The sequence below is a fragment of the Heterocephalus glaber genome, unplaced genomic scaffold, assembly GCF_053883595.1.
Source record: "Heterocephalus glaber isolate CG9 unplaced genomic scaffold, H.glaber_assembly_v1.0 deba00000676, whole genome shotgun sequence".
Lineage (NCBI taxonomy): Eukaryota > Metazoa > Chordata > Mammalia > Rodentia > Bathyergidae > Heterocephalus > Heterocephalus glaber.
The window spans coordinates 23,226,185-23,246,104 of NW_028258156.1; the positions used below are offsets into that span (position 1 = coordinate 23,226,185).

General features: G+C 46.6%; 1 protein-coding gene across 11 annotated transcripts in view; it reads left to right on the forward strand.

The window, feature by feature from the left end:
- Atxn7l1 (ataxin 7 like 1) overlaps positions 1-19,920 on the forward strand; it is a 225,892-nt gene that overhangs the window by 44,103 nt on the left and 161,869 nt on the right. For 5 of the 11 annotated variants that reach the window (XR_002392992.2, XM_021253928.2, XM_021253926.2 and 2 more), the window contains one exon: positions 14,902-14,970. The exons of the other annotated variants lie outside the window; for them this stretch is intronic. Coding sequence is in view for 4 of the 5 variants with exons in the window: in XM_021253928.2 (XP_021109587.2) it covers positions 14,902-14,970 (69 nt within the window). In the remaining variant the exon portion in view is untranslated. The remainder of the gene's footprint in view (positions 1-14,901; positions 14,971-19,920) is intronic. 11 annotated transcript variants of the gene reach the window in all.

Here is a 19,920-nt window from a genome sequence, read left to right on the forward strand (position 1 = left end):
TGGGGCAGACTCTATCACTTACTTTGGACACTCATCTTATGAACCCTAAAGGGAAAGTGTTTGTTGGTCACTTGGTAAAGTAGCACAGCTTCCATCTTTTTCATTCTCATTTCTCTTCCTCTCCCGTCTAAGGCTTTCCCCAAAATCACCGACCTCTCAGATGTCTTCGCTCACCTGTGTCAATCCCACGGGGAGGTCCTCATCCTTTATCTTCCCACATCTGATTGAGGCCTCATTTGGGTCTTGTCAGCCTGGTTGTTGCTGCTGTGGTTTTATCTTCATGACCACACTGTGTTCCCTTTTTTGACCAGCTGGTATTTTCTTCCATTTTGCGCTCTGCTACAAAATACCCGCGGCTCACAGCCCTGTCTGCCAAACCACACAGCCTCTTGTTACATGTTCTTTCCAAATGCCTCTATTTTCTAGATATATAGAAACAGATATATATTCTCTCCAAATGCCCCTATTTTCTATATGTAGAAATATATACATTCTTTCCAACTGCCTCTATTTTCTATATATCTAGAAATAGGTATTTTTCCAAATGCCTCTATTTTCCCTAAATAGAAATATATATTTCTCTATATATGATATATATGTTTAATGTAACAAAACGCTACTTTCTTTTTTTTGTTACCTGGAATCGAACTTGGGACCTTGCGCTTGTGAGCTTGTGAAGCAGGTGGTGGAAGCACTGAGCTAAATCCCCGGCCCAAAATGCTACTTTCTTAACACATTGCTAAACAATACTAGTTACTGTCCAGGTACTTAAGTTTGGGTGACACCAGCAACATTGACAGAGAACCCAGATTTGCTTTAGAGCTACGCAGTCTCACTTTCTCTGTGAGGCAGCCAAGTGTCTTTCATCAAAACTCCACTGGCTGTCACAGACATTGAGCCAGAATGCAGGTTTCCAGGTCTCTTTTTAATAAATGCTCTTATTAAAAATTTTAATGTGCTTTTTTTCTTTCCAATGTAATGCATGTATAATTTAAAACTCAAGTTACCCTTTAAAAAGCCTTCATCAGATAGCAACCCCTTGGTCCGTCTCTACCCACTTCTAGTTCTGTCTCCAGAGACTGCCGTTTTTCACTCTTTGGGCTGTTTCTTCTAGTATTTACCCCACAGCCCTATGAAGCGTAGATGTGAGTATTTCTTCGCTTATCAGTTGTGGTGCTTCTGCGATCATCCGTGACCCAGCAGGCACAGTAGAGGAGGGCATGGCTCCTACACAGCCCCTTCTTGGGGCCGGGGCCCACATCTCAGTTAAGGGTCTGTGGTTACGGAAAGCTTTTGTCAGGATCAGGTATCCAAATCTGGAGGTTTTTTTTTTTTTTTTTTTTGGTACCAGGGATTGAACTCGGGTCATTCTGCTTGTGAGGCAGGCAGCGTGGAACCACTGAGCTCAATCCCCAGCGCAGGTATCCAAATCTGTTTTGTTGCTGAGTCAGACAGCACATTCAGAAAGGGAGATCCACTGACCACACAGCCCAAGCATATTTGGTTTCTGGGTTTCAGATCTGAGGCGCAAGGGTTCTAATAATGCGTAGCAGACTGAAAAAGTATCCGCAGTGTTTCCTTCCGGGGAATGGTGAGGTGTATGCAGCCAGGTTCTGTATTGTCTCTGCAGAGCCAAGAAATACTCATCTCCCTGTTTGTCTAAAATGTGCTTATTAACTGTGTCTTCATGTATCAATTTTTTTTTTTTAGTACCAGGCATCGAACTCAGGACCTTGTGCTTGCGAGGCAGGTGGCGGCAACACTGAGCTAAATCCCCAGCCCCATGTATTGATCTTCATACTCCCTATTCTATATGATTTTCCTTGTCCTGGGCTGGGGATTTAGCTCAGTGGCGCTGCACCTTCCTTGCAAGCACAAAGTCCTGAGTTCAATTGCCGGTACTGGAAAAAAAAAAAAAAAGATTTTCCTTGTCTTGAAACCATCACTTCTTGGTTTTTACTTGCATTCTTCTCTATAGACTTATCCTTAATTTTGTCATTAGGTTGCACATATACCATCAGTGTTTCCCCCAGCTGGTGAGACATCAGATAATCCTTCAGTTCCTTCTGTACTTCCTGGAGCCCAGACCCGCACACACACTTCCCTGAGAAGACCGCCCAATGCTGGCCTGCCTGCCTTCTAGTTCAGTCACTCCCTGCTTTGCTACGGCACATCTTCCAATGTGTCCTACATAAATTGTAAAAGTTTAGAATTCTTAGATATGAAGCCAGATGAGGTGGCACACTCCTGTAATCTCAAGCTGTTCAGGAGGCTGAGGCAGGAATATTGCAAGTTTGAGGCCAAGCTGGGCAATTTAGAGAAACTATATGGGGTGGGGGTAGGGGGCTGGAGTGTTCCCTGAGTTCATTTTTAAAAATAGTCATGTCCTGAATTCAATCCCCGGTACCAAAATAAAATAAAATAAAATAAAATAAAAGTCATGGATCAGTCATCACAGTAGGTTAATAATTTGGTGGCTATAGAATCTTCACAGTTGGAAATAATTTTTCATTCAGGATTTCAAAGCCTCTTTTTGTGTGTTGTCTTCTAGATCTAGCTTCTTACTATGAAACTCCAGTCCCTGGTGTGACCTGTTCTTGTCTGCTGAATATTCTACTGAAGTTTTTCCCATCTTCCTCATCGCTGTTGGTCTGAAATTTCCCCAGAGTCTACTTTAGAAGTCTTTTTTCTCCTCTGGGTTGGGCACTCCACTGGTGGGTCCTTTTAGTTTGGAAGCGCATATTCTTCAGTCCTGGAAAATGTTCTTGTTTTGTCTTTTATCATTTCTTCCTTCAGGTTTACTTTGTTCTCTCTTTCTGAGATTCCTGTTTGTCAGATACTGGACCTTATGGGTTCGGAGCCTCTGTTGTTTCCATTTTCTGCTCGCTTTTCATGTTCCTTTTTTTTGCAGAATTACACTTTACAAATCTTCTGTGGGGATTTTTATTTTGCTTACCAGATTTCTAATTTCCAAGAGCTCTTGATTGTTCTCACCTTGTTCCCTCACCATCACATCCTGTTTGGGGCGTGTCTCCCTGAGGATGTTAATAACTGCTTTGGAAGCTTTCCTCTGTTTGCTGTGTAGCTCCCACACGCCCCCATTCCTGGCAAATGTTTGTCTTCATTTCCCTCAGGTTTGGGCTGCGAGTGTGTGTCTGGGCTCCCTATGTAAGAGCAAGGCAGGGGTGGGGATTTAGGTCAGTGGTTCCAGCACCTGCCTTGCAAACACAAGGTCCGGAGTTCGATCCCTGATACCAAAAAAAAAAAAAAAAGAGCAAGGCGCTACAGACAGCTGGACATTTCACTAGGTAGCGGGACTGCAGTGCCAACTGGCCGTTTCTTTGGAGATGTTTCATTTATCCACATCTTGAAGGGTATTCTGTTTTGCCAAAGGTGAAGCCTTCCTTTCCGTGCTTGGAGTCTGCCCTGAGGGCAGACGGGACAGGTAGCCCTTCTCATGCCATCCTCTTTCTTAGCCTGCCATCTGCCTCTCCCTTCATGATGCCTCCTGTCTCCTCTCCCAGAGCCTCTTCCAGTCCATTTCTCCAGAAACAAACCTTCAGACCTTAAATAGTGCCCCTCAGACTGCCCTGGCCGCTGAGTACACCATGCCTCCTGCTCCCTCACCTCCAAGGTTTGTTCATGTCCTGTACAGATGTGCTTACCCTGTGTTCCTTTGCCTTCCTGCAGACACACGGGTCATTGCCTCCACTCTGCTCATCAGCTGTCCCCCACCTGTCTTCCGAAAGCATGTTCTCCTTCCTTGATGCCCCCCATTTCCACTGTCTTTGCATTCATCTCCTTTGCATTCCTTTGCTGTCATTTTAGGGATGTCTTGGATAAGAGAAAAGACAAAGTTAAGGGTAACCCATCCAGCATCATCCAGCCGGTCGATACATAGTGATCCTGTGTTGGGTGGAAGTAAAGCAGTGAACAAATCAGACAATAATTCCTTCTCCTTAAAAATTCCACCCCAGCGTTTACTCAGAGTGCCACACTTTAAATGCCACAAGTGAGAATGTTAGTGACATGAGCTTTTACTAGCAGCTTGGGGTTGTTATGAGTCAGGAACCAGTGTGCAAACCCTGGGAGCCCCTGTGTGTATTTGAACCTTTTCCTGTTTGTAAGTGATCACAAAGGATGCTGAGAACTCGGGGTCCCTCTGTATGGAAGCTGGAGCCACCAAGGTTGCCTAGCACGGGGACCTTTGTGCGGTGAAGAATGATTCATGTGAGCTGTAGACTTGGTGGGAAATGGAAAACACCTTTTTGGTCTGTAAAATCAATTACTGCCTCACCAAGCTCTAGAGCAATCTGAAGAATATACACCCATAAAAGTTCCCCGCTATGAGTCACTAATAGTAAAAGGAATAGAAAGGAGCAGAATGAGCTATTAAGCTCCCGTGTCAGTAAGACTCCACTAGAGCGGAGTAAGCACCTTTACCTGGAAGAACATCTGGGAACTGGCACCCCAACATATGTGTACTTAATTATATGTGCATACTATTCTAATACACGAAGGATACTATGAAACACATTTTTAAACTTAAAAGGATGAACCAAAAACAGCTAGAATTAGAAGTTTCAGTGTTTCTCCGTCCCAATGGATCATCTTGGCCAAATGACACTCACTTAGAAACAAATCCCTGGAAGATGGGAGCGAGATCTAGCTTAGATATCACACCCTTACTTACCTATGGGATATTGGGCAAGCTTCGGATAGTAAGCCATTTTCTCGGCTGTGAAGTGTTAATAAAAACCCTACAGTTTCCCTGCCTTCTTCTTACGGTGGTTGTAAGGGTGACACGGGCTGACATACCTGAGAGTGTCTTGTGATCTGCAAACCAGGCAGCACTCAGCGTGTAAATTCCAAAGCGTGACCCACTGGCCTCTACATTCTGCCCACCAGGTACTCTGAGTTCATCCCAGCTCCTCAGATATCCTTCCTGGTGCTCATAAGAAGCAGTGGTGGGAAGGTAGACAGGCAAAGCAATGGGAGTCCCCCACCCTTGCTGAGAGAGAGAGAGAGAGAACCAGAGAGTATCCCCAGCCCAAATCCTGCAGCAAGTGGGTCAGCAGCCTTCTTCCCGTTTACAGAAGAGCACGTTTCTTCCCATGGTTCCAGAGCGGTTCTGCTGGTCTCACTCTAGACTTTATGGATTTTTAAAAAGCAGATCTGTTGTCAAGAAGCAGCAGCTTTATCTGTGAGACTTGAGAATTTCACTGTAACCAGCTCAAGTATAGGGATGGGCTCCCAGGCCTCAGCCAGACAGTCATGTGCGCTTACGGTGACAAGTTGCTGAGCCCTGTATCAGTGTCACTGGGAGGTATCTGGTGCTTACACATTTTGAGTATGTGCAATGTCACCGTGAAGAAAAACTACATTTCTGGCATCAACCAAAGCAGAGAATTAATTATGCAAGGGGAAAAAACGTTCCAAGTACCAGTTAACATAAGTGCTGTGAGGACGGTAGCAATAATCACAGTTAACTCAACTAAGCACTTGATTATGCCAGCCTGCACAGGGTGTGCCATGCATGATCTCATTCAATCCTCACTGTTTTCAGTTCTATATTTAAGGAAATGTTCTACATTTAAGGGAACTGAAGGGAGAGAAGTTAAATAATTTCCCATGGTCATGGTGGAGCCAGGTTGAACTCAGGTAACTCTGTCTCCAGAACCTATGCCAAGACCCACTCTACAATTCTGCCTAAAAAATTAAGCTGTGTATTTTCACCTTTAAAACCATCTAACCGGGCCGGGGATTTAGCTCAGTGGCACTGCGCCTGCCTCGGAAGCCCCAAGGTCCAGAGTTCAATCCCCGGTACCAAAAAACGAGACAAGAAAGCATTGCATTACCATCTAACCAGTCTTCTAAAGTGTTGGAGGAGGACAAAACTGGAAGATGAGTAAAGATCTCCCAGGCCAGCCACTTTGCTGAGGTTAGGACCCAGGCTGCACTGTATTTCATGGGATCTCACGGAGGCATTGTTCGCCCAATATGGTGAAGTCTTCCAAGGACAGGGAGGGAAATTGCAAAAAAAAAAAAGAGAGAGAGAGAGAGAGAGAAAAGAAAAACCAACTCTGTCTAAGCCAGAAGCTGGAGAGCAAGTGGTAAAGTGTGAGTCATTACATCTGCAGCCCGGCAGAAAGCAGCTGCGTGTCTTATCTGTATAGGGCTGGGCACCATGTCTGCCCATCCAAGCTCCAGCTTTTTTGAGGGGCCAGAGCAGACTTGGAAGCCCCACTCCAACTTCAGCACCTTCCCCACTGCCCAGGGTGGTCTCTCACCTTGTACCCTTCCCTGGTTCTTCATTTGCCCCAAGAAATCTTGTGCTCTGGAAAAACACTACCCTCTCAGCCATTTATATCCCGATGTTCATTTTAAGCGACTGTATTACTTCCTGGTGATCAGTTCATTTTAATGATTTTCTTGAGTATTAGTTTGAAAAGCTTTTCTTCTATGTCTGTGATCTGCATCTGTCAGTATAAGGTGGAGTAAGAAACTTGGATGGGACATGATTATTTTTTTGAGTTCCAAAAATAAGCTAATCTATTTTGCTTTTCTCTTAATTTTAAACTTTTTTATTGTTAAATATCCAACAATCACGGATTTTTTAAAATAGCCAACCTAAACGGAAAACTTCATACACAAATGTACAAATTCATGAGGCATGGTCACCTCCATGCTCCCCAGAATAACTTTGAACCTGAAATTTTAAAACCCAGTTAAATTCAGTGTGAAAGATTAGCCCCCCGCTCTGTGTTCAGCAATAAGGGATTAATCTCATCATGACCTTTTTCAGCTGAAGTTTTAGTGCCCTACATGGTTCTGGTACCCCAGTTTTTAGTTAAAACATTTCCCCTTGGTACCATTATGCATTATTTTCTATAGCTTCACTCCAGTACATGCTGACCTTATTGCTTGCTGCATTTTTGAGGGTACAGATTTACTCAATAGTGCCCAAACTTTTAGAGACTCACATTCTTGTCCTTCCTTACCCTCGAGTTAGTAAGACAGCTAGATTTTAAACTAAAGCTGTTAGCTATGCAAATGGATCTTTCAGCCTTGAATTTGGGAGTCAGTAAACTCTGAAAGAGTAGTTTTCTCTCACCTTGAACATTCTGAGACTGTAGTACTGGTTCTAAATCTATTCCAAAGAACAAGGATTCCAGCTCAGGCAGTTCATTAGATTCAGGATCTGGTATCCAACACTCAGCCAGGGTGTTTTGGGAGTTTTTGTGAAACATCAGTTATTCTCTTCCAATTTCACCCAGGATACCACACATTCATTCTGTTCTGTGTTATTTTTAAGTTTTTATTTACAGATAAGTTTCATAAGTAAGAATAGCCTGAACAACACCTTGTCATCTTTACTCAAATCCAGTTGTTAGGACATTTTGCTCCATTTGCTTTCTCCATCTCTCTTTAGTTAGAAACAGAAAAATCCAGCAACGTTTTTAATAGTCATTTACAGTATTTCTCTGGACCATTTGAGGGCTGGTTACACTCTTTGTGCTTCTTTACCATTCTCTGAGGTTCTTTGTCTATCTTGAGAACAGAAAGATGCTCTTACATAATAACCTCAGAAAATCCAACATCCAGGCATTTAATATACTCAAAAGAAACCACCAACCTTCAGGGGCTGCTGTTCTTCTGCACACTGAGCTACCCACTTGTTTTCCTAGGATTGCATCCAGCAATCTTCAACTCTTAACTGTTTCGATCTTAGTGAAATTGCCCTCTCCTGTATCAACAATAGGTGGAGAGCGCCTGTTGAAGTCTCTGTTTTCAATCATCTGTTTGCTTACTTTCTGCTCTCATTAGGGTCTCTAACTACAGCAGACAGATGATAAAAATAAATCCCCCACCTGGTCTCTGGCCCTGGAAACCAAAGAGTAAACACCAGTGTGTTAACACTTTCCTAATGGGGAAAGAAATGTCCTTCTTTTATGTCCACAGCCCTGAAAGAAAAGCTGTTCACTAAATGAAAGTTTCCTCTTCGCCCTTTCCTAGGGCGTCCCCTTATTGACCAACGTTGACCATGAACTCTGTCCATGGGATAAAATACTGATAAGTGACCCCTGCCTGTTCTCCTCTGCTTGTTTCCCAGACTCAGTGGATGCATGTGTGACACTTGTCCCCAGCTGTTCCCAGCTGCGTCTCTCCCTGCTACCAATGCCCTGCAGGTTTCCTTGAGTTCTTGGCTTCTCCCACCCAACAATCACACATTCCAGAGCATTCTGTCTCCAAGCTGGGGCATTCACCACACGCATGTGGGAGTGGATGTGGGAGACCTCTCTGTGGCTGAGCCCCTCCCTGAAGGGTGCCAGGGTCCCCTGCTCTGGTGGGGAGGGCACCCACGCTTGCAAGAGTGCTGGGCTTGGGAGTTTTCAGTAGCAGGGAAATCACATTTAAAGGTTCTGACTTGGGATCATTTCATGCTAAGAATTGTGCAGTAGTCTTTCTCCTCCTTCACTTTAATCTCCCTCATTCTGAGTTGCTTTGTTTGTTACACCTTGACCCTTATTAAGAGCTTATTTATATAAAAATTTCAAGAGCTGAGTGAGGTGGTACATGCCTGTAATCCCAGCACTCCAGAGCCGGGCAGGAAGTTTGAGCCAACCTGGGCTACATAGTGAGTTAGGCCAGTCTGAACTACAAAGTGAGACCCTGTTTCAAAAAAAAAAACAAATGAAATAAAAATTCCAAGACAATGAATTACTTTTCAAATCAGGTTTTATCCGTTTTATAAAAACTAGTTAAAAAGTCACACAGCCATGCCCTTCTCAGCACTGGGCCCGATCCTCCCTGAAACCTCTTTAAAGTCTTGTAGCTCTTTCTTCTGCATCACCTCCTCCCTGAGCCAGGTGCTGATAGCACATTCCAGAGTCTTTGGTTTTCAGCATTGCCTACCGATTCTTGCGAGATGAGCCTGGTCCTTCTCAGCCCCCACCCGCCCTGCACCTCCGCAGCCGCCGGATAGAGCCATGCAGCTGGGGCAAAACCTGTGACCGGTGTTTGCACCATGATGGTGACTTCATTTTATTCACTGGAGTCCCGGCTCTCAGTGCTGGGACTGTTTCCTCCCTGTACACCTGTTTCTCTTCCAGGTCATAATTGCCTTTGAAAGATGGCTCAGTTTACTACGTACCCACTGCAGGTTCTTCCCAAATGCTCCCAGCGATCTGTCAAATGCCTGGCACCGCTATGTGCCAAGCACACACCAGCATCCTATAATCTGTCAGCCGGCACCGCCCCACCCCTGAATCTCCTCTCTTCCTGCTCCAACCCCGGCTTGTCATTCTCTACTGTCATCTGGAACATTCCTTCGCTGTGCCTCCGTGCTTGGATCCCTGTGTTCCTTGCAGCCCATGTCTTCCTCTCTTTTAGTTCACCCCTCTATTTAGGGGAGCCCATCTCCCAGCAGCTTCTTGAGAAAAAGTACATGTGAGGCAAATCTTCTGAGGCCCCAGGGGTCTGAAAGTACCTTGGTCCTACATAGCTGATTTTAAAGGTAATACTCCACTGCCATCCAGCTTCTGGTGTTGCTAATGAAAACTCTAACGCGATTCTGAGTTTTTGATGCAACGTGGCTTTCTCCCTGGAAATTCGTAAGATCTCCACTTTATCATTTTTTTAAAGCTAAATGATCTCAACATAGAACATTTAGGAGGAAACAGCAGGATTCTTAATAATAAGGTAAAGTCGTCCTGCAGCGTGTATACCTTTTGCTGGAGCCAGCTATGAAATGCAAATGCGAGATTGCTATGGTTTCTGACTCTCAGCTGGTCTTGCACCTGCCACTCCTTCCCCTCTTCACTCTGTAATATCTGATTCTCCAGGCACAATAAGCAGTTTTCAAAATCTCTGAGAGAGACGCACGCTTTTACTTGTGCTTAAGGATGATTTCTCGCCTTTCCCTGAAGGAGACAAAAGAGATAGGAGGATGGAGGAGGGGGAGCAAGCTTGGGTGCTGCCCTAGAGGGGATCGGTCCCACCTGCAGCCCCCTCTTCCTTATATGTTCCCAGCAAATGATCTTTTGTAAAAAGCCTGTGAACTGATTGTTCTCCACTGGCAATTTCTGGGAAATAGAGTAATAAATACAAAGCCCCAGGAAGAAGCTGTTCAGAACATTCACTTCTTATTTAAAGAGGAATTTATTTTTACATCAAACTTTCTGTATCTTTTCCGAATGTCTAGCCACGAGGAGATGAGAGACAAATTAAAATGCTATCTTTTGAACTATGTAACTAATCGACAAGTCCTCCAGTCCCCTTTCTGGCCCTTTCTTCTGTCCTCTTTTTATACTTCCTAATTTTTAAAAAATCTTCTACATATGTGTTTTAGAGGATTTCTCAGTTGTGAGTCAACAAGTCCCTGAAACAAGGGAGGAATTGAGAAGCAGAGAGAAAACAGAAACAATGACAGCAAGAAACACCTGAAGGTCAAATAATAAAATACTTAGTAATAGCCTAAAAGCATATGTAAATATAATCTAGTACTTATTCCAATGTCTGTGAGCATCCTAAATTTCAAATTTCCCATGTATGAGACTGAAAAAAACTGCAAGATTGAAAAAACAGTGACTTGGTACAGTAATTTCCTTCCTCCTTAGCACCTTCTTCTTCAGCAGTGTGTTAGTCCATTTCTGTTCTATAACAAAATGCTTAGGACCTGGGAATTTATAAAGAAAAGATTTTCCTTAGCTCACAGTTCTGGAAGCTGAAAACTCCAAGAGCACAGTACTGGTATCTGTTCAGCATCTGGCGGAGAGCTTTCCTGCTCCCCTGTGACACGATGGGGCTAACACCTGTCATGACACAGCAAGCTCAGGTCTCTCTTGCTCTTCCTAGTAAGCCACTGAGGCCACCTGGGGTCCTCTTGCTCGTGACCTCATCCAACTGTAATTATCTCCCTACAGGTTGCACCTCTGAATACATTAACGTATCCATTTGGGGATTGTGTTTCCAGCACGTGAACTTTCTAGAGACACATTGCAGTCATAAGCATCGTCACTGTCATTATCCTTGCTACCATGATCATCGTTGAAACCTCAAGTGGAGGGAAGGCAAAAATAAAGTTTATCAGAGTTTTTAAGAATTTAGTAGAGGAAAACAGTGAATTACCAAGTCAGTTTCAGGTAGGCTGTCAGCAGGGTTGTTCTCCCTGACTCGGATGAGAGGTTGGAGGCAAAGTCAGAGAATAGACCCTGGACAAGCAGGGAAGGACCCCAGGCAGAGCAACCAGGGTCTGAGTCCTCAGGAAGCCAGAACTGCACGGTGTGAGTCCATTACAAAGCTGGTCTGTATTAGGATGATTCCTCAGGATGACACATTCTCTGAGGAGACAGCTTTAATTTGAAGCAAAATGGGTGCTATAGCTTCAGTATTGACTGTCTCCCAAAGCCCTGTGTGTTAAAAGCTTAGTCTTGAAGATGGGGCTTTGGGAGTGGAAGAAACTTTAGGAGGTGGGGCCTAGTGGGAAGTCCTTAGGTCACTGGGGGTGTGACCTCCAAAGGCACTGTGAGGCCCCTCCCACACCCTCTCTCTCACTCTCACTTCCTGAATGAGTACATTTTCTACAGCTGCTGCCCCTGGGCATCAGACTCCAGTTTCTTCAGGCTTTGAACTTGGACGTGCACCTCCTGGGGCTTTTGGGCCTTTGGCCTCAGACTGATGCTGCGTCCTTGACCTCTCTTTCATTTTGAGGCTTCCAGCTTCTTAGACTGAGCAGCTACCAGCTCTTCCAGCTCTGCAGCCTATAGATGGCCCCATGATGGTGTAAGCCAATCTAAGAAATCCCCCCTTATAATTGTATATACGCATATTCTAGTGGCTCGGTCTTCCTGGAAAACCCTAACTAATACATGGTAGAATAGGTGAAGGGAAGACTAGGGCCAGAGGGGCATAAAGAAGCAGACTTTGCCGACTCTGGAGGGCAGGACTCCTACCAGTAAGAGGAAATTTAAGCCCTGGCTTCATGGAGAAATGATCAGAAAAAATGCAGCTATTTTGAGTTCAGATTTCATGTCTAGAGAATGATGTCCTAGGATACTGGAACAAAATTGAGAGAAGAAATTGGTTATGTTTTGCGCTACAGAATCATACAGAAAGGGAGAGGTCCTGGAAGCCTAAAGGAGGCCAAATGACTTTCTAGTTTCCAGAAAAGGAGAGAAAATGTATTCCAGCATTTGCAGGTGAGGCAAGTCTAGACTACAATACTGCAGTGATGGATGGTGAGTCCTAGGAGAGAAGGTGACTGTCCCCAGAAGCTGACCAGGTTTCCTAAGAACTGTGCACACCAGGTAAAGACCCTTTCCCTTCCCAGAGGTCCTGAGCAGTAGCTCAGGAAACAGGACAAAGTATCCCTGGTTCTAACAAAGCGCCCGACAGAGGTCTCTGGTCAAGTGTCTATGGATACGACAGTGTCCCCATAAAGTCACACAAGTTAGTTGATTCACAACTGGTTGGAGGACTGTCCCTGCCTCCAGCTCAGTGAGCTCAAGGGTCTTCACTTCAGTCATGGATGAATGAATCTTTCATGCCTGGAACCATGCACATAATGGGTGCTTGATTCATATCTGTCACGAGTAGATCGTTACTGAGCCAGGGGACAGCCTTGGGGGACATTGTGAGAGACCTGCTTTTGTTGTGCGAGTGACTTCAGTGACAGCATTGATGATGTGTTCATGAAAGTCCCTGGAAAACAGAAGGAGGCAAAGCCTGAAAACTGGAGATTGACAGAATCATGTCCCCAAATATCTCAGTAGCGGGAGTTGCAGGGATCAAGGTAAAAGTTGCATACATTCTACTCTTGAGACTTAAAAATCCACTGAACAGGTCCAAGAGGGAGAAATAGAGCTTAAGAAACCTTACTCTAATAATGCATGTGAGCCATGTGTGGTGGTGCATGTCTATAATCCCAGCATTGAGGAGGCTGAGGCAGGAGGATCGCCACAAGTTTGAGGCCAGTCTGAGCTTCATAATGAGTTCAATACCAGCCTGAATTACATAGCAAGACCCTGTCTCAAAAAAAAAAAAAAAAAAAAGGTATATGGTTTAGTTGAGTCTAAATTTAGTATTAGTGCAGATTATGACATAGTTGCTAGAAGAATCCTTTTCCAACCATTCATTTACGGATGCATTAATTCTGCAAACCTGTGCCGAGAGTCTGCTCCGTGCCTAGTTCTGTGCTGAGAGGAGGCTGTAGGCAGTGACACACAGGCCTTTCTGAAAGCCCCATGGTGCAGAATGGGCACGAGAAGGGGATGGGGAGGGGCAGCAGGGAGCAGTGGGAGCCCCAGGAGGAATGCAGCCCAGGATGCTGCTTCTTGTTTCACCCCCCCCCCCCACTGGCTCCTGGGCCTCAGATTCCTTGGCCCACTTCTCGTCCCTGCCTACTGTTACCCCTTCTGATCCCGTCCAGTCTTGTGGCTTAAGATGTGTTCCATTGGCAGGTTTGTCTCCCATTTCTGAACAGCTCGGGCTTCTCCCCAGAACACAGGGCTCACGTGTCCCCTTGCCTTCTCGACATCTCCCACATTTAGCGCACTGGAAACTGCATTCCTCCCTCGCCCCTGCATTTGCTTGCTAGGGCTGCCATAACAGTGGGTGTCTTAAAATAACTAAAATGTATTCTCTCACAGCTCTGGAGGCTGGAAGCCCAGAGTCAGGGTGTGAGCAGGGCCTTGCTCCCATGAAGGTTCTGGGGCTCTGTTCCCTGCCTCTTTCTCTTAGGTGGTAATGCCACAATCCTTGGGGTTCCTTGCCTGTAGATGTGTTGCTGCAGTGCCTGCTTTGTCACAGGTGTCGTCTGCCTGTGTTTGTGTGTGTGTGTGTGTGTGTGTGTGTGTGTGTGTGTCTTCTCTTGTCATAAGGACACCAGTCACATTGGTTGGGGTCCATCTTGATGACCACATCTTAATTTGGCTTCTTCTGCTAAGACTTTCCACAGAAGGTCATATTCACAGGAACTGAGGTTAGGAGCTCAACAAATCCTTGAGGGGACACAGTTCAACCCATAAAACCCCAAACCTGCCGTATCTGTGGTCTTCCCAAGCCAGCTCTAGCCACGTCCTTCTTCCAGTTTCTCTGGATAAGACTTTCTGTGTTATCCTCAAGCCCAGCCACCTCTGGCGCACCAGGAGGTGCTTCTGACCCACTCAGGCATAGGTCTAGAACCAGCCGCTTCTCACTTCACTGTCCCCAAATGACTGCCAATACCAGATCAGATCGCATCGCTCCCCTATGCAAAACCCAAGTATCTTCCTTTGTTCTCAGCTGCTGCCTCACAGGTGTCTGTGCCCTCCGCTCGGGCTCCTGTGTGCCCCTCTCCTGCCACCCCAGCCTCCAGCTCCTCCTCATCTGTGCTGAGCCCCCACCCACCAGTCACACTTGGCCCGCCCTCCTGCCTCAGCTGCCCTCGCCTAGCCACTGTCTTCTCAGGGATGCTCCCCACCCAGCCTCCCAGCCCCCACTCATGCACAGCATTTCCCCTGACATGCTTCCTCTTTCCCATCCCGCACTCGCATGTGTTTGGGACCACTTGTTATGCATTTGTCTCCCCTGGTGAAATGTATCCTCCAAGAGGTAGAGGTGTTCTGTTTTGTCTCAAGTCTTCCTGGCTCCAAGACCTCCCTACTTTCTGCATCAAAGCCCCCTTAGAGTCCCTGAGCATGGTGACAAATGCTGTAAATCCCAGCATTTGCTAGGCTGAGGCAGGAGGATCACTGAAAATTCAATGCCAGCCTGAACTACATATCGAGACCCTGCCTCAGAAAACAAAAAAGACCCCTGAGAACCATGCAAAGGAAAACCTCTCCTTCCTACCCCCCAGCCCTGTCTTTTGCCATCGTCCTCAGTAACATCATCTCTTGCACCTGTTTACCTAAAATACAGATTTAAACTGTGCAGAAACAACCCAGTATCACATTCAAGAGGATGGATCAGGAGCCACTTCTGCACCAGGTGAGCTTGGGCACATCGTTTCACCTCGCTGTGCCTCAGTTTCCTTATCTGTGACCGAGATATAGTGACACTACAGTAGCAGAGTGTCTGTGATTACTGAGTGAGTGAACGCGTATAAGCACTCAGCATGCAAGCAGGGAGTACTGTGCAGGGCTTTTCTACATCATACCCCTGGAGGGCCTTACGCCTTGGGAAGCAGGCCCATCACAGGACAAATGCTGCCTGGCTCCCTTATATGAGGCATCTAAAGTACTCACCCCATAGAAACAGCAAGTAGGATGAAGGTTGCCCAGGGCTGGTGAAGGAGAGATCTGCTGCTCAGAGGGTACAGTTCTGGTTATGTAAGATGAAAAAGCTCTAGCGATATATCTGCTCTACAGCATCCTACTTACAGTTATCTTTACCGTCCACTCATTTGTTACATGTTACATGTTACGTGGGGGTTTTAAGCAGAGTTTTTAAATTACTAATCCCTTTGCTGTGTCAAATTTTCTCAAGACTAAGGGACTTACCTAAGATCTCACAGCCAGTAAATGTCAGGAGGTGATAAGAATTGGGTCTTTGACTCTCAGGGCTCTTGACCCTGCTCAAAGTTGGCCAGCAGTAGTGACTGTCAAAATCCGATCATAAATGGGTTCTGCAGAGCAGGGAAGTATAGCCACACTCCGTGGGGAGAAAATGCCTCCCATGTTGGCTTCATAAAATTCTTCTATGCCCCATAGGTTGAGCAATGAGAAATAAATAATCCAGACGTTGGTGTTATTGATGGGTGGCTGGGGCTTCTCAAACGGGGAATAAACAAAAGAACTGTCTTAATTTCAAGCTTCATTAGAACCAGCAAAGACTAAAAGTCATTTTTCAAAGTGGTGGGCAGCATTGGGGATCTGTCCCCACCTGGAAGGGGCCCTTGGCCTGTACAAGCAGCCAAAAATAACTCCTGTCCTAATTAATTCTCATCTCCTCCTTGCATAAATATGCTTGGGGAAAGTGTCATCCTAGCATTTTTGTTTTCTCTCTTCCTAACAAGGACTTCTCTCTGCTCCAGCACTTTAGGTGCTGATTTTTCTTATGTCCTGGAGATTCTCCTAATTAGTCCATGCTTCCTTCCTATAATAGTTCACCACAGGGAGTGTGTTTGGACTGAAGAGGCAGCAGTTTTGTCACCTTATCAAAGTGCCACTGATCAGGTTGGCTTTCTTGGGTACTCATTCATTTTACGCCTCTCTGGAAAGGGAAGCAGCAAGCTCCTTGCTAAATGGGCTGGAGGTGGCTGGATTCTGCATTCTCCCCAAAGCTCCTCCATCCCCCTTGACAACATGTGCCTTGAAGCCTTTGCAGTGGAGCTTACCAGAGAGATGATCTCCTTCCTCGTCAGTGGAAAAACCCTGGTGTCAGGACAGTATGGCAGAAGCATGCTACTGTCACCTTGTCCCCAAATAACCTGGCATCTATAGGCCTGGCTGCTGGCTGGGGTCAGCCCCCTGCCCATGCTTCCCAGGGACAGGGTGTAGAAAAGCCTCTTCCTCCTTTCAGGAGCACAGCGAGCCTGGGGACCAAAGGGAGTATATTCTAGGGGTGCTGCCATTGCTGAAGGAATGTGTGGACACCAGAGATCCAAGATTATTCTCCTGCACTGCTTCAGAGCTGGGAGGAGAGGCTGGTATGGGGCTTCTTTCTGGACTTGTATTAGTTAGCTTTTGCTAAATAATGAGCCACACGAAAAGTTGATAGCTGAGGAGAGCAGATATTATTTGTCCTAATCCAGTAGGTTATCTGGCTTGTTCTGGTTGGGAAGGGAGGCTGGTTTGGCAGGAGAGGCCCATCCTATCTGTGGGGTGTCAATTTATTTGGCTTTGGGATCCACCCAATGGATTGGTAAAGTATTCTTCTGGATGTGTCTGGGTGGGTCAGGGAGGAATGCCCTTAGGGTCTATGTCTGGCAGTGTTTCCCTGCTCTGCTTCCTGGTGGCCAGGAAGTGAGCAGCTTTCTTCTGCCATGCCTTTCTTCCATGGTGTTTCTACCTTGGAGCTAGCTGACCATGGAGTGATTCTCCCAAAACTGTAAGACAAATTAAGCCTCTCCTCCTTCAAATTATGGGTGCTGGGTATTATGTCCAGCAACAGGAAGGCCAAGTAATACACTGTCCCACTTGCTTTTTCTACTATCCTGGGAGCAGCCTGGGTGCGTCATCTGAAGTTCAGATTCCAGAGAGACCGAAAGAAGACAAGCAAAGCTCAATGCACAAGTACTGTGTGTCTGTGTTACATTTTCTGTTGTTCCATTGGCCAACGTGAATCGTTGAGTGACCAAGGCCAGAATTAGTGTGAGACGGGAATGGAGAGGAAAGAGCAGACACAGGGTGTGTGTTGGGGGGAAGGAGGGATCCCTGCAGCAGCCCACCCGGGACAGCCAGGTCGGAGGGTGTCTTGTCCTACCCTGTGCAGCTGTGTGTCAGCAGGGCCAGTGGAGGTGACTCTTCTGGAAGACATGACAAGGAACAGTTCTTCTGAGGGAAGGAAACATAATGGTGTTTGATACACATGGGTTCAAACCACACACATCATTTGTTAGCTGTGTGACTGGGCAGGTAACTTGACTTCTTCAAGCCCTGACTTTGCAAGCCTCCTTGGAAAGGCGAACTGATCCAGACCTGTGTGCTGGCCCCATTGTAGGGGCAATGGGAAGGTTCTCACGGTGGGAGGCTGGACATGCCAACGTCTGGAAGATAGATGGTCTTCCACTCACCAGAAGCTTGGTTGAGTTCCTACCTGTAGTGCTCTCAGACCCCAGAAAGGAAAAGAAGGCTCTGCTGGTTTCTTGCAGCTTAAACTTGTCCAAATATTTATTGTTTAAATTTAAAACAACTTACCCTTCCTTGATACATCCTCCAACAGCAACTGCAACTGCCAGTTGACTTCTATACCATTTCCCCAGAATAGCTTTTGCTCCCTGTTACAGTGGCATTAGCTGCTTTGTAGTGTCCTTCCTCGGCCTCTTGGCATCTGACACTGTCACTTCTCACCTCTGAGTTTCGTTCTCCACTTCATTGCCTCTTTCCTCCTCTTGGCCTGTACTTGTTGGTATTTCCCAAACCCTCCTCTGTTGCCGGGCAACATCATTTCATGGGATGAAATGAAAGCACAGGACCGTCAGCATGCTCATGATGTCCTACCTCCCCTACCCACCACCCTCCCTCTCTGGCCCCAGCTTGCCTCTTGAACTGAAGGTCAGTTGTTCCAGTTCTGTGTAAGTACCACACATTGACCGATTGCACCAGTGGAGCTCCAGTTGCTTCAATTCTGTATGTTGCAAAGTGAATTTATCTTACCAGTGTGTCTTCATCTGCTCAAGCTGCTGTAACAGAATCCCGCAGGCTGGATGGCTTAAAGGAAAGAAAGTTATTTTTCATAGTTCTGCAGGCTGGAAGTACAAGATCAGGATGTTGTCAACGTGAGTGCCCTCTTTCTGGCTTGGAGCTTCTAGTGTCTTTTCCCCTTCTCATAAGGGCACTAATCCAATCCCAAGGGCCCCACCCGTGTGATCTAATTGAATCTTCATGACCTCCCGAAGGCCCTGCCTTCCTCACACTATCACTTTGGGGGCCAGGGCCTCTGCAAGTAGATGGGGTAATGCGTACTTCAGTCCAGAGCACCCTACGTCCCACCCTTCTGCCCCTTCCCACCCTCTTTCCCTTTGTCTCGGCTCCACTCATCCACCTGCAGTGTCCTGACCATCTCAGTGCTCCTGCTGTTGTCTCTACCTGGGTTGCCCCTCTATCCAAGACTGTCTGCCAGAATGCCTGCTCATCCATTGGAACTCACTGTGGGGTCACCACACAACATGATCTCTCTGCACCCCTATTTATCACTTAACCTAGTGTACTGTGAACTCATGTCTGGGCCTATCTCCCTTAGTGGCCTGTGAGCTCCTTGGGGGCAGAAATCATCTCATTCATTTCTCTGTACCCCAATGCACAGTAAATAAGTATTGAATGAATGAATGAATGAGTGAGCGAGTGATTCAGTGGATGATCAGTGGAGCAGGACCAGCAACCTCCTCTTTGCTGCATCGACCCGTCCCTGGTGCCTTGTTCACACAAGTGGCATCAGCTGCTAGCCCCCTGCCTCTCCTGCACACGGTCGCCCAGCACGGGAGCTGTGGGTGCTCCCTTTCGTACCCCACAGCACCAGGGCCCCTCCCACATCACGTGGATCCCACAGAGCAACCCCATCCCTGCCTCAGCCCCTTCCACCCTTTCTGCCTGTTCTGTTTGCATCCTTTTATGCTGTTCTGTTCCCTAGCTGTCTGGCATGATGGGGCCCTTTATTGTGTCAGTCTGTTCTGCTGTCCGGCTTGGTCATTGTTTAAGTATGTTGTGTCCTCCTTGTAGACAGGAACCTTGGTTTGCACGTCTGTGCTTCCTCGGCCCTTGGCCACTTGGGAAATGCTGTTCCACTGGTATTTATTCACAGCTGGCCTCAGGGTTCTGCTCACTTTCCACTTGTCTCCCTTTCTCTGAGCCACCATCCTCTTTGGAAAGTCAGAGAGGCCCACAAGTTAGTACTCAGGTGACTTGGGTACAACTTGGGCTCCAGTGTGGCCAGGCTGGGAGACTGGGAGCCAGCAGCTTAACCTCCGAGCTTCTCGTTTCCTTGTCTGTGAAATGGAGATAAGAGCACTAGGCTGCAGGCTGAGCTGTCCTGAGGATTAAATGAATCCTCCCTGGAACCGACTCAGCCCAGTGCCTAGTACAGAGTCAGTACTCAGTAAAGCTTGGCTGCTGTGATTGAGGTTCTTCTCAATAATACTGTTTTATCAATAAATCCTGCCCTAAAAGATCTATCACAGACGGACCCCTGGCTGGCACCTAACCCGGAACAAGTGCCGTGGATGTGGGGCTGCTGTGCAGATGGCTCTGTAGAGCTGCCGTGGAGCCCACCCCATCCTTG